Here is a 23,962-nt window from a genome sequence, read left to right as displayed (position 1 = left end):
GATAAAGGGATCAATCCAAGAAGAAGATATAACAATTGTAAATATTTATGCACCCAACAGAGGAGCACCTCAATACATAAGGCAAATACTAACAGCCATAAAAGGGGAAATTGACAGTCACACATTTTTAGTAGGGGACTTTAACACCCCACTTTCACCAATGGACAGATCATCCAAAATGAAAATAAATAAGGAAACACAAGCTTTAAATGATACATTAAACAAGATGGACTTAATTGATATTTATAGGACATTCCATCCAAAAACAAGAGAATACACATTTTTCTCAAGGGCTCTTGGAACATTCTCCAGGAAGATCGTATCTTGGGTCCCAAATGAAGCCTTGGTAAATCTAAGAAAATTGAAATCGTATCAAGTATCTTTTCTGACCACAACGTTATGAGACTAGATATCAATTACAGGAAAAGATCTGTAAAAAGTAACACACGGAGGCTAAACAATACACTACTTAATAACGAAGTAATCACTGAAGCAATCAAAAAGGAAATCAAAAATTACCTAGAAACAAATGACAATGGAGACACGACGACCCAAAACCTATGGGATGCAGCAAAAGCAGTTCTAAGAGGGAAGTTTATAGCAATACAATCCTACCTTAAGAAACAGGAAACATCTCGAATAAACAACCTAACCTTGCATCTAAAGCAATTAGAGAAAGAAGAACAAAGAAACGCCAAAGTTAGCAGAAGGAAAGAAATCATAAAGATCAGATCAGAAATAAATGAAAAAGAAATGAAGGAAACAGTAACAAAGATCACTAATACTAAAAGCTGGTCCTTTGAGAAGATAAACAAAATTGATAAACCATCAGCCAGACTCATCAAGAAAAAAAGGGAGAAGACTCAAATCAATAGAATTAGAAATGAAAAAGGAGAAGTAACAACTGACACTGCAGAAATACAAACGATCATGAGAGATTACTACAAGCAACTCTATGCCAATAAAATGGACAACCTGGAAGAAATGCACAAATTCGTAGAAATGCACAACCTGCCAAGACTGTATCAGGAAGAAATAGAAAATATGAACAGACCAATCACAAGCACTTAAATTGAAACTGTGATTAAAAATCTTCCAACAAACAAAAGCCCAGGACCAGATGGCTTCACAGGCGAATTCTATCAAACATTTAGAGAAGAGATAACACCTACCCTTCTCAAACTCTTCCAAAATATAGCAAAGGGAGGAACACTCCCAAACTCATTCTACGAGGCCACCATCACCCTGAGACCAAAACCAGACAAAGCTGTCACAAAGAAAGAAAACTACAGGCCAATATCACTGATGAACATAGATGCAAAAATCTTCAACAAAATACTAGCAAACAGAATCCAACAGCACATTAAAAGGATCATACACCATGATCAAGTGGGGTTTATTCCAGGAATGCAAGGATTCTTCCATATACACAAATCAATCAACGTGATACACCATATTACAAATTGAAGGAGAAAAACCGTATGATCATCTCAATAGATGCAGAGTAAGTTTTCGACAAAATTCAACACCCATTTATGATAAAAACCCTGCAGAAAGTAGGCATAGAGGGAACTTTCCTCAACATAATAAAGGCCATATATGACAAACCCACAGCCAACATCGTCCTCAATGGTGAAATACTGAAATCATTTCCACTAAGATCAGGAAGAAGACAAGGTTGCCCACTCTCACCACTCTTATTCAACATAGTTTTGCAAGTTTTAGCCACAGCAATCAGAGAAGTAAAGGAAATAAAAGGAATCCAAATCGGAAAAGAAGTAAAGTTGCCACTGTTTTCAGGTGACATGATACTATATAGAGAGAATCCTAAAGATGCTACCAGAAAACTACTAGAGCTAATCAATGAATTTGGTAAAGTAGCAGGATACAAAATTAATGCACAGAAACCTCTTGCATTCCTATACACTAATGATGAAAAATCTGAAAGTGAAATTAAGAAAACACTCCCATTTACGATTCCAACAAAAAGAATAAAATATCCAGGAATAAACCTACCTAAAGAGACAAAAGACCTGTATGCAGAAAACTATAAGACACTGATGAAAGAAATTAAAGATGATACAAATAGATGGAGAGATATACCATGTTCTTGGATTGGAAGAATCAACAATGTGAAAATGTCTCTACTATCCAAAGCAATCTACAGATTCAATGCAAACCCTATCAAACTACCAATGGCATTTTTCACAGAACTAGAACAAAAAATTTCACAATTTGTATGGAAACACAAAAGACCCTGAATAGCCAAAGTCATCTTGAGAATGAAAAACTGAGCTGGAGGAATCAGGCTCCCTGCCTTGAGACTATACTACAAAGCTACAGTAATCAAGACAGTATGGTACTGCCACAAAAAGAGGAATATAGCTCAGTGGAACAGGATAGAAAGCCCAGAGATAAACCCATGCACATATGGTCACCTTCTCTTTGATAAAGGAGGCAGGAATGTACAGTGCAGAAAGGACAGCCTCTTCAATAAATGGTGCTGAGAAAACTGGACAGGTACATATAAAAGTATGAGATTATAACACTCCCTAATACCATACACAAAAATAAACTCAAAATGGATTAAAGACCTAAATGTAAGGCCAGATACTATCAAACTCTTAGAGGAAAACATAGGCAGAACACTCTATGACATAAATCACAGCAAGATCCTTTTTGACCCATCTCCTAGAGAAATGGAAATAAAAACGAAAATAAACAAATGGGACCTAAGGAAGCTTCAAAGCTTTTTCTCAGCAAAGGAAACCATAAACAAGACCAAAAGACAACCCTCAGAATGGGAGAAAATATTGGCAAGTTAAGCAACTGACAAAGGATTAATCTCCAAAATTTACAAGCAGCTCATGCAGCTCAATAATAAAAAAACAAACAACCCAATCCAAAAATGGGCAGAAGATCTAAACAGACATTTCTCCAAAGAAGACATACAGATTGCCTACAAACACATGAAAGAATGCTCAACATCATTAATCATTAGAGAAATGCAAATCAAAACTACAATGGGATATCATCTCACACCAGTCAGAATGGCCATCATCAAAAAATCTACAAACAATAAATGCTGGAGAGGGTGTGGAGAAAAGGGAACACTCTTGCACTGCTGGTGGGAATGTGAACTGGTAAAGCCACTATGGAGAACAGTATGGAGGTTCCCTAAAAAACTACAAATAGAACTACCATATGACCCAACAATCCCACTACTGGGCATATACCCTGAGAAAACCGTAATTCAAATAGAGTCATGTACCAAAATGCTCATTGCAGCTCTACTTACAATAGCCAGGAGATGGAAACAACCTAAGTGTCCATCATCGGATGAATGGAGAAAGAAGATGTGGCACATATATACAATGGAATATTACTCAGCCATAAAAAGAAACGAAATTGAGTTATTTGTAGTGAGGTGGATGGAACTAGAGTCTGTCATACAGAGTGAAGTAAGTCAGAAAGAGAAAGACAAATACCATATGCTAACACATATATATGGAATCTAAGGGAAAAAAAAATGTCATGAAGAACCTAGGGGTAAGGCAGGAATAAAGACACAGACCTACTAGAGAATGGACTTTAGGATATGGGGAGCAGGAAGGGCAAGCTGTGACAAAGTGAAGGAGTGGCATGGACATATATACACTACCAAAATTAAAATAGATAGCTAGTGGGAAGCAGCCGCATAGCACAGGGAGATTAGCTCGGTGCTTTGTGACCACCTAGAGGGGTGTGATAGGGAGGGTGGGAGGGAGGGAGATGCAAGAGGGAAGAGATATGGGAACATATGTATATGTATAACTGATTCACTTTGTTATAAAGCAGAAACTAACACACCATTGTAAAGCAATTATACTCCAATAAAGATGTAAAAAAAAAATAGAGCATATATATAAAATGTACAAAAATCAAGAAAAAAAGAATAAATGTAGTAAGACTAACAAGTCAATTCATAAAAGTAATATAAGGGGTACTGTTATCCAACCTTATGTCCGCAACATAAGAAATAACATGAAGTTTTAATATTACTGAAAGGACTTTGGCCTGACACTTAGAGTTGCTATGTAGTCTACATCTTCAGAAGACCTCTCATTTCCATAAAATGTCCTCATAAATTACAATGCACATTCACTAAACACTCTTCTTAGCATTCTTTGTAATAATAATGCCAGGCCTAGTTTCTATTGGGGATTTTGTGGAAGTCAGTTTTACAGTCAAATAAATACAGGGCAATTTTTTTTTCTAGTGATGTATCCTTTAGAATTTCTTGATGTTTAATTTCAATAACTAAGAAAAATATAATCTCAGTTACATGAGTTTTTGTATTCTCTGTTTTCTTTTATATATACATACATACATAATACATGTGTCAAACCTAACTTCCAGAAAGTTTTAAAGTTCTAACACTGATACTAAGTAGAACATAAGTTATACATTAAAACTAATGAAAAAAAAGTAAGAGACATTTAAGACAGGATTACATCTCCATGTCAGCATGACACTAAGCCAAAAATAAACAAACAAAACAAAAAAAAACAACTTAGAGAGGTACATGTGACATATATTCCTAATAAAAGGAAGCAGAGAGTTCATGGGGTTAGAAGTTATTTTATAAAGTATGTCAAAACTTAAAAATTTTAAATTTGTTTCAGTAGACACTTCATACAAGTTCTGAATTAACCTGATGAATATAAATACAAATATTTAGCACAACAAACTTCTGACACTACCAAAAAGTTGTTGTAAAGTCTGTAATGCATAGTCTGCATCAAAACATAATAAACTACCAACATGGGTAACATATATGGAACAGAATTTATAAAGAAGTCTAAAACAAAGGTGTGTCTTTCTTTCTCTGTGTTCTTTGTTATAGTCCTCTTTTTTTTGTTTATGTATTACTATGTAATTTTTTTAGTTAAAAAAATTGAGGTTCAATGTACATGTGGTAATGCAAAAACAGAGTTAATACTTCTCTAGTAGTATTCAAACTGATATTAGGGCTTCCCTGGTGGCGCAGTGGTTGAGAGTCTGCCTGCCGATGAAGGGGACATGGGTTTGTGCCCCGGTCCGGGAAGATCCCACATGCCGCGGAGCGGCTGGGCCCGTGAGCCATGGCTGCTGAGCCTGCGCGTTCAGAGCCTGTGATCCGCACGGGAGAGGCCACAACAGTGAGAGGCCCGCATACCGCAAAGAAAAAAAAAAGGAGGTTCTTTTAAATCTTACCTTTATACATAGAAAGGCATTTAATAGAGGTCCATAGAGAGTTATCTGAGAATCTGGAGAAAGTTCCATTTCTACATGAAGTTTATCAGGTGGAAGTTCTGAAGGATCAATAGGTGGACGTGAAGAAGTAGAGGGAGAAGAAACAACTCTGTCTGTTTTCTGGGATGGCCTTAATACAGATAGCATTGTTTCTTCCATTTCTGACACTGGAATAAATTGAGGAAAAAAGAATAGTGTTTGAGGGGTGAGGGAGGAAAGCACCTCTTAAAAGTTCTTCAAAGAACTAGTCACTAAGAAATTCAATTTTGCAAATATGAAAGCAACTAATGCTGCTAAAGTATCTGTAGTATATAATGAAAACAAACCTGAAAGATTAATAGTTAAGAATGCAATAAAGTATGGACTTCATTGAAATATGTATAAAAATACATAAATCAAACTTAAAAAAATCAATGAAAAGTTCCCATTAACAAAGGCAACATTCTCATCAAGTTCTGTCAATATACTGTAAATCTGGGTCACAATTAGGCTTTAACTATACTTAGGCATTAAACTATAAAGTTACTTTCACATAAACAGCTATTCAAATGCAGTGTGACATTATCAACATATACATATGAGAAAGTTACAGAAACTATTCTTAAAAACTGAACTCACTGGAAAAATACACAGGAAATATCACTTGACTCTAATTCCACTTTGGATCCAAATAAAGCAGCACTTAAGCCTCAGGTAAACCATAAATGATATAACAGTTGTCAAAATGCATTAAAGAAACTAACATTTCACAAAATCAAGCGCTTTAAATATATAGATTTACATATACCTAACTTCATACTCCAGCTCTGCTTCTTCTAGCTCAGCAGACCTTGAGAAAATTACTTACTTTCTCTGAGCATATTTCCTCAACTCTACAATGACAATAATAATTATAACATCTATCTCACAGAGTTGCTTGAAGAGTTAAATGAGATAAAGTAAACCAGGAAACAGCTTGGCCTAGTATTTGATATATATAGTATTTGATATAGTACTTGATATATAGTAAATGCTCAATGAAAGTTAGCTGTAATTATACCAAAATCCTTAAAAGATTTTAAATGTATAAAATTGCCAGTAGATGCACTTCCAAATATTTTTAATTTCTCCTTGTATCTTCGATGTTTATCAATTATAACACTAGATATTTCAACGTACAAATTATATAAAAACACTTACATGACTGTTTTAGCTGTTCATCTGCTTTTTGTGGATAAATTGGATGCCATGTGTAATCAATTGTAAGCATGACACTTGGGACAGTCCAGCATTCAACCCAACCAGCCCTTTGAAGATAAAAATAAAGTTTCTAGTCTGGTACTTATTCCTTTGATTGTATACAGACACCAGTTACAGATAATCAAATTTTACTGTCATTCTTTTAAAGAATTAGAAGAGTAATTTCTCCACATAAACACAAAATACTTAGATCACTAATATTAAGTACTTACTTTTCTTGAGTAATATTCCGCCATTTTGGTTTCACTGTTTTCTGGCCACTTTGACATTCAGCAGGAATACCAGTATCATGAGTCATTTTATTTGGGTGGCAATTCTTTACCAGCATAAATAATGAATATTTACTAGGGTGGCAATCTGGTAGAAACAAATGAAGATCAACATCTTCTCCCTAAAAGATAATTTATAATAACCCAAAGTAACAAAATAGGTACATAAATTTGTTAGGTTACTATTTACAGGCAAGCTTATCTATAATAATCAATTAAACAAAAAATAAACATAAATTTGAAAAGGCTGGTTTTACATTGAATAATCAGGTAAGTAACTGGAATAAGATCTTACATTGACTGAAACTAAATTCTGCTTAGAAAGTCAAGAAAGGGACTTCCCTGGTGGCGCAGTGGTTAAGAATCCGCCTGCCAATTCAGGGGACATGGGTTCAAGCCCTGGTCCAGGAAGATCCCACATGCCACGGAGCAACTAAGCCTGCGAGCCACAACTACGGAGCCTGAGTGCCACAACTACTGAAGCTCGCGCACCTAGGGCCCGTGTTCCACAATAAGAGAAGCCACCGCAATGAGAAGCCCGTGCACCACAACAAAGAGTAGCCCCTGCTCTCCGCAACTAGAGAAAGCCCACGCACAGCAACGAAGACCCAACACTGCCAAAAATAACAAATTAATTAATTAATTAACCTTCTTTAAAAAAGATAATAAAAATAAAATCTCTAAGAAAAAGAAAGTAAAAAAAAAATCAGGGAAATAAACAGCACAGTTTCCAGAAAACAGTAAGAAAATTATCTTCCATGGATTTCCTTGGATATTTTGCATGTAACTCAGTAAAAAAAATTAAAACTCAGCTAATATAAGCTTAGGTGGAATATGTTCTGTATTTTTAAAAATATGATTGTCTATTTTGATTCTAGTAAGTCTTGGTTCCTCAACTGCCTTGTAAGAATTATAGCAAAGGATCTTCACTGAGTTTCACTTTTTTTCCTTATAGGTCCCTGAATCTTTGCTCATTTTGATGCTTGGTTTCTTAACAGGCAGCACAGTGGGGTGGTTAAAAGAGTGGAGCCCTAAACTATACTGCCTGGGCTCGAATTCTAACTTGGCCACTCACTAGCTATATGACAAGTTACATAAACTTGCCTCCTCAGTTTCCTATTCTGTAAATGCAGATAATAACAACAACTACTTCAAGAGGGTTGTTCTGAGAATGAATAAATGAGTTACTACACAAAAAGCACTTGGAGAAGTGTCTGGCACAAAGAAGATGTTAATACTTGCTGGCTGCTCTTATTATTGTTGCTATTTTTTACCTTCATAACCTCCATCAATACTACAACTACTAATGATTGTATACCTTAAAGTTAGGTGTACCATGAATTCTGAACTCCTAAGAGCTGGCTTTTGGATCACGGGGTTTATTCATTGAATTCATGGTTAAAATTAGGAATGAAATACAGCTGACCTTGAACAACACAGGTTTGAACTGCACAGGCCACTTACACATGGATGTTTTTTCAACAGTAAATATTACAGTCCAACACAATCTGTGGTTGGTTGAATCTGCAGATGCTGAACCTCAGATAGAGGAACCAAGGATATGGAGGATATAAGGAGAACTGACTGTAAGTTGCACACGAATTTATGACGGCAGGGAGGGTCAGCGTCCCTAACCTCCACATTGTTCGTCAACTGTATAGAGAAATGTAAAATCCAGTTCACAGACTAATATTAGAGCTAGAATAAGTTCTAAAGAGAACATATAGATTAGTCACAGAGGTCAGAAATGAGCTCTAACAAAATAATCGACTCAAGGAATTATTTTATTTTTTTGCCCAGCTTTTTTTTTTTAATAGAAGTATAGTTGATTTACAATATTATATTCATTTCAGTCATATAACACAATTCAGTGTTTTTATGGATTACATGCTATATCAATACAAAGTTATTATAAAATATTGACTATATTCCCAGTACATTACATCCCCATGACTTATTTTATAACTGGTAGTTTATATCTCTTAATCTCCTTCACCTACTTTACCCCTCCTCCTTCCCCTCCCCCCTCTGGTTACCACTAGTTTGTTTTCTGTATCTGGAAGTCCATTTCTGTTTTATCTGTTTTATCTGTTCATTTGTTTTGTTGTTTAGATTCCAAATATAAGTGAAAACATACAGTATTTGTCTTTCTCTGTTTGACTTATTTCACTAAGCATAATACCCCTCCAGTCATCCACGTCATAAATGGCAAGGTCTCATTCTTTTTTATGGCTGAGTAATACTCCAGTGAGTATATATATCACATCTTCTTTATCCATTCATCTGTCAATGGGCACTGAGGTCACTTCCATATCTTGGCTATCGTAAATAATGCTGCTATGAACACTGGGGTACACATATCTTTTCAAGTTACTGCCCAACTTCTTAGGGGAACTTGGGGAACTTAGGGGAAAGGCAGAATATTACAGTTAACTACAAAAAAGAAACAGGCAATTCTGTGCCACTGAAGTTAGTGAACAATGGTGGAAAACCAAAATACTTCAAGGTGGCAACAGGATGGGCAGGAGAGAGTAAAGGTAAGTGCTGGGAAATCAAACTTACTAATAAACCTTGTGGAATAAACAATACATCCAATTATACGTACTCTTAAAGAGAACTTGGTATTACATGTAGCTGGAACAAAGTCCGTAAACGGCAAAGAGAAATCAATGTTTAGTGTTTCCCCACAGGCTGCCAGGTACACTGCAAAAATAAATAAATAAATTTACTTTTAATTTCAAAAAAATTTTAAACAAAAACTGCCTTAAATACACACCTAAACAAAATTAAATTTAATATGCTTAGTGTAATACAAATTCTGAAATAGTTCTCTGAGAGTCTTATAAGACAATGGAAAAGAAGATCAATTCTAGTATCTATTAAAACTATAAAAATCAATACCAGTTTTCTTTGCTGGTATTTGTCTTAATGAACATAATACTAACCTAATTTTTAAAAAGTACTTACCATTTTCCTGTTGTTTAGTGGAACAGTCAATCCAATTGTGCTGATTAGCTGCCCAAATCATTTCAAATTGATGAAACATGATTTTAAAATTCCATGTATATGGAACAAATGAAAAAATGTCTGGAGCACTATCACTTGACCAGTCTTGAATTAAATCTAAAATTATTGCGGTAGGAGACAGAATGTAAAATTAATTGAAATTCAGAAAACAAAATAAAAATATTCTAACACCAAAAAGTTTCCTATTGTTATCTAAAAAGAACTTTTATACAAAGATATTAAAAAGCTGATTAAGATGTAGCTAAATGATTTGACAGTAAAAATGCTTACTTACTAATCACAGTTCCAAATAAGAAAACTTTTATGCATTTCATATACCTATTATGTTTTTAAAGAAACTTCAGAAGAGGAAAAAAAATTACCTGATATTCTGTTACCAAAATACATAACATTGTGGATATATCTCATCCTAGTTCTTTTTTCTATGTAGATTTTTACACTACCCTAGATGTACAAGTTATGTTACTTTTTTTCATTGAACTCAAAATTTTGCCATGTTATTTCGTACACATTAACAAAAATTTTGTTCATTAAAAAGATTTGCAAAGATTTACTTAACCATTTACTGTACTTGGATATTTAGACTTTCTTAAAATTTCTGTTATATATAATGTTATCATGTATATTTTCATGCAAGATATTTTACATATTCAGGATTATTTTCTCAGGATAGATTTAAAATATGGATTTGCTAGGTCAAAGTTTATGAATTTTTTAAGGCTATTATAAATCACAAAACTACTTTCCAAGAGTAGTAGATCCATTTATGCTCCTATTAGAAATGTATGGTCAACTATCCATTTCACTGTACCTGCTCCTGCATTATATTTCTTTCTACCTTTCTCTATATTTTTGGGGGGGGCGGGCCGGGAGTGGGGGTGATGCGGCTTGATAATTGGTAATTGAAAAATGCTCTCTCACTTTAATTGAATTTCTTAATTACAAGTAGGGTTGAACATTATTCGCATTGTTTTATTCACAAAACAAATACGTACAGAATGTCTACTGTGTCCCAGACTCTGTTTTAGACTGTGGGAATACAATGTGAACAAAACAAAGACTTGGCCTTAGAATTATAGTCAGTCATATTTGTTGATTGCTGATTTACTGTATTGCTGATTTGTTGGTTTAAGTGTTGTTTTTTAAAATTGTGTTCATAGTCTGCTCATAGTTCATAGTTCTTAGTCTGCTTATCCTTTCATACCTCAATTTTTTTTTTTTAACCTCAATAGGCAAAAAGTCTTTACATAAAGATGTTAGCCCTGTTCTATCACAGTGCTTTCCTCTACTTTTCCTCTGGCATTCACATTATTGCATGCACTGTATACTCCCAGCACTGATGTCCTTCAATAAATGGTCTCCTCCTAAAAGGTGTCAAGCTCATCTTTGTATACTCACAGTACATAACACAGTGCTATAAAATCAGAACTTTGTGTATTTGAGAGAGGGAAACAACTACAAGTACCATTGTTATAGCACAAACTCTGACAACCTGTCCTGGGTTTAAATTGTGGCTTTATCATTTTACTAGTTACATAATCTTGAACAAATGACTGAAATGCTGTCGGTTTTCTCTTTTACAAAATGGGGACAACTTCACAGACTTATTGTGAGAATTTAGATGATATATGTGAACTTTTAGCACAGAAACTGCCACAAGATAAGCACTCCACAAACAGTAGCACTTAGTATTAAAGATATTCTAAGGAAAAAATAATTAAATATTTAAAGTAGTTTCCTTTGAATTTTAAAGGATATCTTTAAACTGAAAAATATTAGATTCAGTAATGAAATCAGATGTCAAATATCATATGAACTCATTTAAAATTTAGCTGCAATGTACAGAAACTTGTGCACATATATTAGATTCTTCTCTTGATAAAATAGCAAAATAATACATTTGATATCAAATTTTAATAACAATTTAAATTAATCTTAGTAAGATGCAGTTTTACTATATCAACGATAAAAGGCATATATGGCTATTAACCTGTTCTAAGACTAGAGAACAGAAATTTCCACTTAACGATTTTACTTTAAATATATTTTTATTTCATTTAACAAGCAATCACAGTAGCTCATCATACCTTATAGTATCTATGCCTACTTCTAAAATTTTACTTCTACATACCGCCCTACCTAACTAACCTGACTGCATCCCTACTATCTAACTTTATTCTTTAACACAGCGTTCAGCACTTAAGAGATGCCCAAAAGTCATCTCTGGGATTAGCCAACTACACAATACAAATTCACCATTCATCAAGCTGATTTTCACACTTTTCTTCCTCATAAACGTTTTTGGTTCTGCACTTTTACTCAAACTATTCATCCCTTCTAAAATGAACACATTCTTTGGTAACCTCTTCGTTGCAGAAAAACTCTAACCATCTTTAACAACAGCATGACACTACAGAGACAGTACAGAGTCTACTACAGTCAAAAAATTGTTCTTAACTGTCTCTTCCACTTACTAGCTTCATGAGTCTGCCCAAGTCATTGAATGTTTCTTCAATTTCCTCATTGTTAACTCAAGGATAACAATAACAGCTATCCCTTTTCAGAGTTGTTGTGAAGATTATACCAATGAACATGCTTTGGAATGTTGTATGAAAACATACTATGCAAATTTTAGTTAATATTACTGAGTTCATTTACAAAGACCATTCCCGATCTTAATGTCCTTCTTTACTTTCTCTAATTATCTTCAGATCGTATTGATTTCCTCTGTATCCACGTCTTACGTGCATTTGTTAGCTTTGAAATTCATGCTTGCACTCAATGTGTGTGTGTGTGTGTGTGTGTGTGTGTGTATACTGTTATGTATTGTTTTATTTGTCTAAGTCTAGTACTACACATGCCAATATACTTGAGACTGATAAATAAATTCCCATAAGCGCTATCTCTATAAGTTCTCTCTGCGTTGAGATCATGCCTTATATTTGTTTTGACTCATTATTAACAAGTGACTCTCAACTTATACTGGTTGCATTTATCTACTTCATACTACTACCTAAAAGACTGAGCTATAATTGCTAGTAAAATAAACACAAATTCAAATAATCTACTAATCATCTAAGAAAACCAACATAATTTTATAGTTTTTAGCCAATTTCTATTTTAATGTCTTATTAGTTTTTTTAATATCTTATCTAAACGTCAGTATATTCTGCAATATAGTTTCCCTACCAGCTTATACAATATCTTTACTGACAAATATTAAAAATTATGGTAACAAAATATCTTTACTAGGAACCTCAAAAACTGCTTCCGATATGTATTTCTCTTTAAACCAAAAGCTGCTCTTATTACCAGATGGTCTTACCAAATAAATTTATTTATTTGGAAGCACTTTCTTGATGACGGCCTTAATCGTTTAGATAATAAAATTTTAGAAGTTGTGAAGTTGGTAATCTAAATATTAGTCTGGGAAAAAACTCATCTACAACTCACTTTATAATTAAGTTGATAGGCCAACACCCTACAAAATGTCCATCACCTGGTACTGGGGCTTTGCAATACCATTATATTTTCTTCTCCCATTATCAGAGTAAACCTAAGTCAATTTCATTATTGCCTGTAAAGACCACTTTTGCCTTTGTTTTACATCTTTCATTCCTGAGGCTCTATATTGTATTTATCATGAAGAGATCTCTGTCCCACATTGAAATCTCTTAAGAACAATTTTATCCCACTAATAACTGGCATGAGAATGGGTCTTGAGGCATATTAGGTATTCCCTCACACAAAATAGATAATTTATTTTCTGCAAAAATCTGTCAACAGAGAAATGTAAAACTGAGAAAAGAGAAAAGCAATTCAAACACTATGACCAAGTATGTTCTCTCCAAGGCTAAATTAATATCACTCTCTGATAGTATCTTTTTTAAAGAATAAATAAGTTTTTGAAGGACTCTAGAAAGATTTCAGAAGTAATATATCTAAATGTTATAGCTGTTAAATCTGGGAGATGAGAACTTAAGTTTTGTACCTTTCTATATTTTTTAAATTTCTCCAAATAAATTTTAGAAAAAAATAACTAAAAAAGTGAAGTTAAATAGGTATAAGCATAAAGATTAGAGAAAGAAAATAATTTAAGAAAAATCACAATTGTAATTTAGGAAATGTGTACTTGTTTAACTAATACAATATTCAGTCTAAATGTAAGCGCTACTACAAAATAAAGTTTAAATTTTGAGAAATTTATACTTCTACTCCAAGTATTCTTGGCACTGCTAAAGTCTGAGATTGTGAAATTCTGGAGGAAAAACAATGTGAAGTATTGAATGCTTGAAAACACTGGGTTTTTTAAGTTTAAATAATTTATAATTTAAAAAGTCTAAAAAGAAAGAAACTGCAATCTATTTTAAAAGATTAGCAAAGTTAGAAATGATAAAATCTTAAGTGAGAAGGAAAAGACTATGCATAGAAGCTATCTATATAAAAACAGATTCTTGAACCAGACTATTTGGGTTGGAATCCTAGCTTGACTTAGTCGCGTAACCCTGGACAAATTGCTTAACCACTCTGTAACTCACTGCCCTCATCTGTAAAATAAGGATAATGATAATAAAATTGACCTCAGAGAATTTATGAGGATTTAATGATTTAATATGTGAAACTGCTTAGAACAGAGACAGACACTAATACACACTGTAAGTTTTAGCTATTATTTTTTTCATAAATCTGAATTAAGTGGTACTTATTCAATATTCAGCTTCACTGACAAAAATTTAACTTGCCAGGGACTCTGTCAAAGTTTCTACTACTGGGACCTTGACTTGAGCCTTGGAGAAGAATTATACAACTGCAAAAATACAGAATCATTCTATCTAATCCCCACGATAAGGCTCCTGATCAAAGCAAAATACAAATATAGAAGACTAATGATTGAATATATTATAGTAATGGCATTATTATAAAAGGCCAAAACTCTAGCAATAGCAAAATTAGGTTAGAAATTGTTATCCCTATTTCACAGATAAGGAAACTGAAGCTTAAACAATTAGGAAATTTGGCCAACATCACATTGCTAGTAAGTAATGTGAGGACAGGGAAACCTGTGAATATCTTAATGACTGCTATACCCACAAATATTAGTACTCAGCACAGAATGCTTGTAAATGATCGGTGGGTGGATGGACGAACAGATAAATGCAGCAATCAGTCAAGCAAATATTAGGAGTTCTGGGGTAGCCACTGATCCTAGAAAAGCAGACCAACTCTGGCTAAACTTCTTACAGAAAGGCTCAAAAAATGCTTATTTTTATGTAGCAATATTTATGTCATTCAGAGACTAAGACCACATGTTCCCATAATCATAAAATAATGAGTAGCTATCATAATATGCTGCAAGAAATAAAAGAATTTTTTCCACCTAATGACAGCATCAACTCAATTATACATGCCAACAGAAAGGAGTTAAGTAGGGACTCCAAATACAAAACTAACGTATTTGACTATTTGAATATACTGTCTGTGGATTACTAACTAAAACAAAATAGTAGAGCCACAATGATGCCTAATTCAGGAAGAGAAAGAAACTAATTCATCTTCCCCAACTTACCCCCCACTAGACTGACACAAAAATGAGTTCTTGCACTTCCTCCTAAGCTCAACTTTGGGTTCATATTTTCCTTGTTTGGGTTAGAAGACAGCATAGAACATGTATATTTAAGTTTTTCCTTTGATAAACTTGGCCCCAAAAGAAGTGTAAAAGAAAGTATGAATTGTGTCATCAAGTCCCTATGTTGAATCTAAAAGCAAAACTTATTGACTATAAACAAGTTTACTATGATAAATCTCAGATCTCATTGTATTTATACTTATTAGAAAATTACCTGTGAAGAAATTCTTCTGTGCAAAGATGAAGTGGTAGGTGGCTTTATAAACCTCTAATTCACACTGCCATGTCTGTGGCATGTTCCATATTCGGGGGTAGCTGGCATTGATGTGAAACTGCAAATCAAATGTTAAGTAAAAATGTCAGAGGTTAAAATATGACATTGTGTGACAGCATTAGAAATGAACTCGCACAAACTGGTGAGTAATTAAAACTTATTTTCCTACTGAGCCAAACAGAATGTCCCTTAGAGGTTTTAATATTGCTGTGGCTAAAGGTCAGTATCCATGGTTACATCCAGCTCCTTAAAATACTAAGCCATGATGTGGCCAAAAAACTTTAAGAACAAATCAGGCTACAGTTTTGATACTGTAGCTAAACAGAGTAACAGCCAACTTCATTAACTCTTCTTTAAACCTAATCTGTTAAGTGAGAGGCTCGGGTCAGGCAGGGTAGAGTGCAATGCATACTGTCACACAGAAGTTTGGCCACCAGTGCCTCCTCGGTTCTTATTTGACAGCACAGTAGTTATAAATCTGACATGATGCTTTGTGGTATATTCCACCTGCCAAAGCTTGGCAATTCTGCAAAGGCAAGAGCTGCCTGGCCAGGAATACCATTATTGCACAGCACCATTTATCAGCAATAGCTCAGGAATTCATTAAAATGCTGAATATTCATATTTATAGTATTCATTATATTCTTGGTAACTGCAAAATTTTCTTAATTTACATATATCATATATAAATATGCTTGTTTAGACAAGCAATTAAGGACCTAATGATATCATCTAATATAAAAGAATCCTCTCTAAATATCAGCCATTCTACACAGTGACTTTTGTTATTATTGTTGTTATTACTGTCATCCCTGAGAAAAAATAATAATCTGCTTGATTAATGAGTTCCTGACCTGCAGTTTTCAATCATGAGCATTTCCATATTTATTCTGTTTCTAATATGGAGCAATTCAGGGTATCAATAAGATTTTCTTCCTTTTACCTTATTCATCAAGTAAAAAAGGACAATGAATTATTAAGCCCTGAGAAAGAATCTGATGGGGCCAGAAAACATACAGTAAAAAATTATCTTACTTACAAGCATAGGAGACAGCTAGTCTAGCCACACAATGAAGTTTAAAAACAATACACCGAGAACTTTTCACATTTCTAAAGGCCAAAAACACATGTAGTGTTGCCTTATATTCATTTCCCCCAAAAGAAGAGCAACAGAGAGATGCCAAAGGGAGTCCACAGCATTGGGAATCTACACCTCTTCCCAAAAACATGGTCAAGAGCATCTGGTTGTTCTTGAATGAGAAGACTGACCATTTGATGACCTCCTGGCCATTAACATTTTATATTAAAAAATTAAAACCAAATTTGCATTTTATGGATGTAGGCATATCATCATACACTCTAGACTTACTGCTAACATTTCTGCTTCTAAAAGAGTCCGGTATTGCATGCTGGTAGTGGCATCAACATGTAAGAGTTGTCCTTTAATTGCAGGGGTGTAACCTAAAATAAGTGAAAACATAAAAATTAAGAACCTAAAGAAATATATACATATAATTAAAAATTTTGGACTGGAAACAAATTCCCCCACCACCCAAAGAAGCAATTCCTGAAAAATGGTAATCAGTCACTATTTAAATACACCCCCAGTAATGTGGAGTATACTATCTAATAGGTAACCGTTCTCATTTCGGACAGCTCTGATGGAAAAGAGTTCCATCTTCATATAAGGTCTATCCTGACTCTGCTTTCCAGTGCAAAACTACAAGTCTATTTTCCAAATGATAGTGTGCAAATATTTAAGACTGCTCCCATGTCCTTTTTTTCACTGACTCAAGGGTACATATTTTCAACTACCCCTTAAGTAATGACAGTTGCTTTTATTTTCTTTTTTTTTTCTGGAAATTAAAACACCAGCTTTATTAGAGAGGTATTGAAAACATGGCTTTGAATATCCCAATAAGAAAATCTTGAGTTAGTCATAGCTACAGATAGGCAATGCTAGAAATCCAAATCTACTCCACCACCCAGGACAAACCCTTTCACTAAATGACTTCGAAGAGTCTGAAATCTGTAGAAAAGACAGTATTAAAAAAAAAAGGGACTAGGATGGATCTAATATATCATATCCTTGTTCAAAATCCACCCATCAGGGCAAGTATAGGTAGGAGAGAAGTCAGGAGATTGCACAAATAAATTATTGAAAAAAATGTGTAATGACAATTGCTAAACAAACTATTCCTTACATAGTGACAGTTTCCAAACAACACAGCCCCACTCTGAATAAAAGCAGAAAGGTTCAGAGTATTTCACTTCTTTTCTTGATGGACTGCCCTCCTATGAACACTAACACTATGAACATTCTTATATGCCTAATTCAACATGCATCCTGCTCTGGGCATTTTTTTTCCCCCAAACAACTGAATCTCTGGGACCAGTTTTTAAATGTTTCCAAATTATATTTTGTTATTGTCTAAGAACTAAGTCTATTTTTCCCTTTGAAGACAGTCATCTTAAAAGCCACCTAACCTTTACCAATAACTTGACTGGGTTTTTCTCAGACACTTAACTCATTCAGTTCAACAGTCAGTGTGCTGTGGCACTTCCCATGAATTCATAATAGGTATATGCTCAAGATATTGATGCCTCAGTCCTCAGATGGTCCCTTTACCCCAGTGCACCAATAAATGTACCTCCCAAAAATCTGTACAAATATTATTTCCTATATACATCATCAGTTTAAAAAGGCAGAGGGACTTCCCTGGTGGCGCAGTGGTTAAGAATCCGCCTGCCAATGCAGGGGACACGGGTTCAAGCCCTGGTCCGGGAAGATCCCACATACCGCGGAGCAACTAAGCTCGTGCACCACAAGTGCTGAGCCTGCGCTCTAGAGCCCACAAGCCACAAATGCTGAGCCCGCGTGCTACAACTACTGAAGCCCACATGCCTAGAGCCCGTGCTCCGCAACGAGAAGCCCCCACTCGCTGCAACTAGAGAAAGCCCGTGCACAGCAACGAAGACCCAACACAGCCAAAGATAAATAAATAAATCAAAAAAAAAAAAAAAAAGGCAGAAGCACTCCCTTAACTGAACCATTCTCAATTCTGTGCAACCCTCAACAGCCTCTTCCTCTACAGAATTACAGATCCTATATATCAGTAATTAAGGCTATCCTGAAAGATGCTTCTTTCCAACTGACTACTCTGAATCCTAGAGAATCTCAAGCATCTGCTTCAAGACTTAGGTTATTCTTTTAAAAGTAACTAAGATAAGGTTTTAGTTCTTCAGTGTAATAGCCCTAAAGTTACAGGGGAAAAGATATACTATCCCATTCTCAGTCACTTTTTCAATTAATTATCTAAGCAGGCAGACTCAACTGCTACCTTTTTATGCAAGCTAATAAATCTAGTCAACACCTTTGCCTGTTTTCTTTTTATCGTAGCAACAAAATGAGTGACAGAAACAAGAAAAGAGAGCCAAGAATTACATAAAACTTATTCTAATTATACCTAGCAATAGTAACATTGCTGTTCAGTAATTTAAAAACATTGGTGAGTTGCTACTCTCCATACCCTCAAGAAAGTGAAGAAATAAAGCAGAATTTCACTTCAACTGGTCTCAATTACAAATGTAATAAGAGGATGGGAAGAACAAGGAGAAATGAGGGAGACTATATAATATTTTGATAAATTTAACAATAAAGTATTTAATCATGTTACTGATTAACCTGTACCAGAGCCCAAATTTTAAATTCATAATGAACTTAGATTATCTTAGCTCAGATAAAACTACAGCTAATCAGGGCATGACTTAATATTTTAAATATGAAATATTCTGCTTTCTTAAAGTTATGCTATTCAAAGTACCCAGGTTACTTCCTGACAAAAATCTACTAATAATATAACCTAAAACAAAGCCTATTAGTCATTCAATCTATTTCTGCCCATGGACCATGTGCCAGGTCCTGGGTTTGGCACAGGTATACACCAGTGAAAAGAAATACATAGTACCAGCCTTCACAGAGCAACAGACTAACAGGAAAAACATACACTAAGCAAATTACGCACAAACTTACAAAAGAAGTGTAAGGTATAATGAAAGCACAGAAAAATAAGACCTAGCTTGATTAAAACACTTTTCCCTTCTCTCCAAGTGCATGAATAATATAGTATTTACTAACTACAGGCACATCAAAATATAATAAAAAGTTGAAAAAGAAAACCCCATTAATTTTAGTCTAACTGGATTAATAATTATTTATATATTAATTATTCCCCTACTAATCACTTAAAACAGAAAAACACTCATCATAGCTTACCATTTTCCTCGACTGTCATTGGAATATTAATTTCTAAATATGAGCCAGCTCCTACATTTACATGTACAGCATTTGTTTCCTACCAAAAGCAAAAAATAATTCATGAGACATTTATTATAATTACACTCCCATCTTTACTTTTCAGTTATTATCAAAGATAAAATTTAATCATCAATAATATTAAATAGGTATTAAAAGTTCCTAAGAGCAAAAGTTCAAATTTATACCAAAAATATACTAAAACAGTTTGGCCAGATTTAAAGGAGAAAATGAATCAGACTATACTATAAAGGTCTATTATTATTAATTAACTTCTTTCTACTATTTGGCACTTAATGAAAGTAACATACGTACAATTATTGGGGGTGGGGGTCAGGGAAGCTCATAGAAATGAATCTGAGTATAGGACTAGTCACCAGAAAGATACTCTGGAAAATAATGTTCAAATTTTACACATAATTTTCTACTATATTATTTCAATAATTACCCTATTTTTGGTAAACAGCAAGTCAATTGTAGCATCTGCAATAATATTCATTCGTAGTTCAAAAGCAAGGATCTGTCTTGGTCTCCCAGGCTGTGCAATTTCAGAGACTTTCAGAACTTGATAATCAGGAGGGAAGAAGAACTTCCATAAACAATCTCTAAATAAAGAGGAAGAAAGAATAATGACAAGTTATTCAAATAAAATTACCTCTGATAAGAGACAAAATCAGTATTATAACTTTCTATTACCACTGCTATCTTATTTAAAAATTAGACATAAAATTGAAAAAAAAATTATAAGTCACAAAATAACACCTACCATAATTTCCTTTCAGTAAAATGAAAGACTGTTTTATACTTCCAGAGATCAATGAGCTTTGAGCACTTAATATACTACTATCAAATAAGACATAGGTAAGACCAAATTTGCACTATTCAAACATACTGTGAAAAATTAAAGACTTTCTACAGGTATATCAATTGTGCAAATGGCAAAGAAAGAGCTGAAGGGGGATGGCTTAATTAGAATCATTCCACTCTGGACAATTACTACTTAACCTTTCTGAGGACACTCGCCTGCTTCCTCACCTGTAAAAGAGGATTGTCATAACCAGTCTCAGAGAATAGATCCAAGAATTAAATGACAACATATATGAAAAAGACTTGGCAGTACATGGCACATGGAGAAAGTGTATTTCTATTATTTTCATAATCACTATTAATCAATGTTATAACAATAAGAGTCTAACGAGCAATAGATTTCTAAAAAGAAGCAAGTGTTTGGAGGCTAGGGCTCTCATGTATTTGCCTCCCCATATCATTTGACAAACATGAAAGAAACCAAGAAACTTTCAATTCATAGCCTTCTACATAATTAAAAATTAGCATGTTACTCATACATTCAGAAAAAGTATCAGTTTCTGAATTTTAAATAGGAAGAGCTGAGGAAGGAGTCATCAGTAACAGGAAATGCTGCTTGGAATAAACTGCGAAAAATCAGATCAACAGAACAAAATTTGCAAACTGATCCATTATAGACACGAAAAGAAAATTAAGCCTGTAAATGTTTTGGCTAAGACACAAATATATAAAACTAAGCTTTCAAGACAAAGAATCCATCTGATCATTAGGTGATCATGGACTATAAAATGGGTAGCAGGATATAATGAAAAGAGCAGTGGACTTGAAGGGTTGGTCTGAATCTTGGCTCTAGATGCTATAGCTTTACTATCTTGCCCGAATCACTGAATTTCTGTGTCTTCATTTTCTCACAGGTATAATCAGATCACCAAACCTGTCCTTGTGTCTCTCACTGTTATGAAGATCAAGTATGAAAATATAAATGAAAGCAATAAAAGGCCAGACAATATCAGGAATATTTGCATTATTATAGTTATCATTAAGGAGTAAGCACGAATTTATAAAGTTTATATTTCAACTCTGTCATGAAAACTCTTAAAAAGAAAAGCTGAGTGTCTTAAAGATTCAGACACAAGAGGGAGGGGATATGGGGATATATGTACACATATAGCTGATGCACTTTGTTATACAACAGAAACTAACACACCACTGTAAAGCAATTATACTCCAATAAAGATGTTAAAAAAAAAAAGAAAATCATGTAAAGGTAATAGAACTGACATTAAAATCTATAAGCTAAATAAGGTCATGCTACATCAGAGATCAAAAACAATGCTGAGTGAACTATCCAATAATAAAACAGTTGAGATTTCTTTCTATATATCTTACACTAATAGGTAGATACTAAAAAAAATGACCTAATGAACATTTCTGGTAACAGTTCATATTTGTTTAGAAACTCAGTATGGAGCAGGTGAAAAGGAAATGGCTACAAGAGAGGAAATGCACAATTTGCATATATAAGGGAGGAGATAAATACTATTATTACTCACACAAGGAAACTAAACCCATGTGATAAATTTCTTTCTTTTTTCTTTTTAATAAATCTGAATGGTTTTGTTAAGTCCAGCTTAAAAAATGTATTGCTGTTCTCTCCTAGCAGTGGCAGGACCTTCTGAAAGGAGTTGGTAAAGCAAATTTTTCTTTCATGTTATCTACAGTATCATTTCTCTGTATTATACAAAGATCACCCAAAGAGTGAATATGACTATATATTAAAAGAATTTTAGCTAGGATTTTCATGTAAATATAGCCTAATACTTCTCTTAATGCAATACAATTAAATATAGTTTAAGAAGAATCACACTTTATTCAAATACTAAAATGCAAAAATATTCTGTGTCTGTGTTAAAGCACTGCTTTAATTTTTTCCTTTCAAATATAGCAAGTGTAACTGTTACTTAAGGGAATGTAAAACCCCTCATTTTCAACTATTCCACAGTAAATATAGCATGGTTTAATGTATGAAAAATTTTATTATAAAAGGAAAATTTTAATCCAGTAATTTGAAAAATATTTGTTTTCTAACCTGAAATTTTAAGCTATGTTTACCTTCGGGTCTAATAATCTAACCCAGAACTTAATGAAGTACTGTATTGGCATACTCCAAGTATTCAAATAACACACTTACTTATATATTTACCAAACTACTGTTATTTAAGTAGCTACTTAATGGAGCAGGTATTTCTATATGCTAGAGATACCAAGGTTAACAGAATGTAGTACCTGACAAAGTATATAATTCTTCTAACAATGCTAGGTAGAAAGCACTTTTTTTGTGTTTTTTGGCTGTGTTGGGTCTTCGTTGCTGTGCCCGGGCTTAGAAAGCACTTTTTAAAACAATTTAGTTTGCAAGGCAGAAATAGAGACACAGATGTAGAGAACAAACGTATGGACACCAAGGGGGGAAAGTGGCGGGGGTGGTTTGTGGTGCTGGGATGAATTGGGAGACTGGGATTGACATATATGCCCTAATATGTGTAAAATAGATAACTAATAAGAGCCTGCTGTGTAAAAACATAAAATAAAATTTAAAAAAAAAACAATTAAGTATAAAAAGAGTGAGTATATCAAGTATCAGCACTCTTAGTAGTCCATCAGTGGCCCAGTAATATCTGCCTCAGTGACTGATTAAGCTTGTATTTCTCCATTCAAGCTAGTTTATGAAAGACTAAACTAGCTTTAAACAATGTATATTTACATAAAAATTTAGATGTTCCCTCATAAATAGTAGTACATGTCCCCTCCTTTGTTTAAAATTCTTCAATAAGTAGGTAGATGTTCATAATATATTAAAAACAGAAAATTACTTCAAAATTAATAGAATAACTAAGAAATAAAAAACCCTTTTTTACCTTTCAGGCACTCCCTATTACCTCCAGTATAAAATCTATATATTTCTTAACTACCTACAAATCTCTTTAACAACTTATAGAACTTATTAAGACAATTCTCCACTGCCATCATGCATTTGCAGAACTCCTCCCTTGCCTTGATTACTTATCCTTCCCTTCCTTCCCTGGCTAATTCTTACTTATGTTTCAAAACTCAACTCACATATTACCTCAACC

General features: G+C 33.9%; 1 protein-coding gene across 6 annotated transcripts in view; it reads right to left on the bottom strand.

Moving 5' to 3' along the window:
- KIAA1109 (KIAA1109 ortholog) overlaps nt 1–23,962 on the bottom strand; it is a 208,138-nt gene that overhangs the window by 134,614 nt on the left and 49,562 nt on the right. For 5 of the 6 annotated variants that reach the window (XM_029234854.1, XM_029234856.1, XM_029234857.1 and 2 more), the window contains exons 12-20: nt 20,473–20,629; nt 19,986–20,064; nt 17,079–17,170; nt 15,650–15,767; nt 9,750–9,905; nt 9,388–9,485; nt 6,726–6,904; nt 6,454–6,560; nt 5,236–5,441 (exon numbers count right to left, since the gene is read on the bottom strand). In XM_029234854.1, coding sequence (XP_029090687.1) covers nt 5,236–5,441; nt 6,454–6,560; nt 6,726–6,904; nt 9,388–9,485; nt 9,750–9,905; nt 15,650–15,767; nt 17,079–17,170; nt 19,986–20,064; nt 20,473–20,629 — 1,192 coding nt within the window. The remainder of the gene's footprint in view (nt 1–5,235; nt 5,442–6,453; nt 6,561–6,725; nt 6,905–9,387; nt 9,486–9,749; nt 9,906–15,649; nt 15,768–17,078; nt 17,171–19,985; nt 20,065–20,472; nt 20,630–23,962) is intronic. The other variant, XM_029234859.1, reaches the window with a different exon arrangement.

This window comes from Monodon monoceros, unplaced genomic scaffold, assembly GCF_005190385.1.
Source record: "Monodon monoceros isolate NGI ecotype Baffin Bay Population unplaced genomic scaffold, NGI_Narwhal_1 Super_Scaffold_20, whole genome shotgun sequence".
NCBI lineage: Eukaryota > Metazoa > Chordata > Mammalia > Artiodactyla > Monodontidae > Monodon > Monodon monoceros.
The sequence above is the reverse complement of the archived record's forward strand: the minus strand, read 5'-3'. Positions and strand labels throughout refer to the sequence as shown.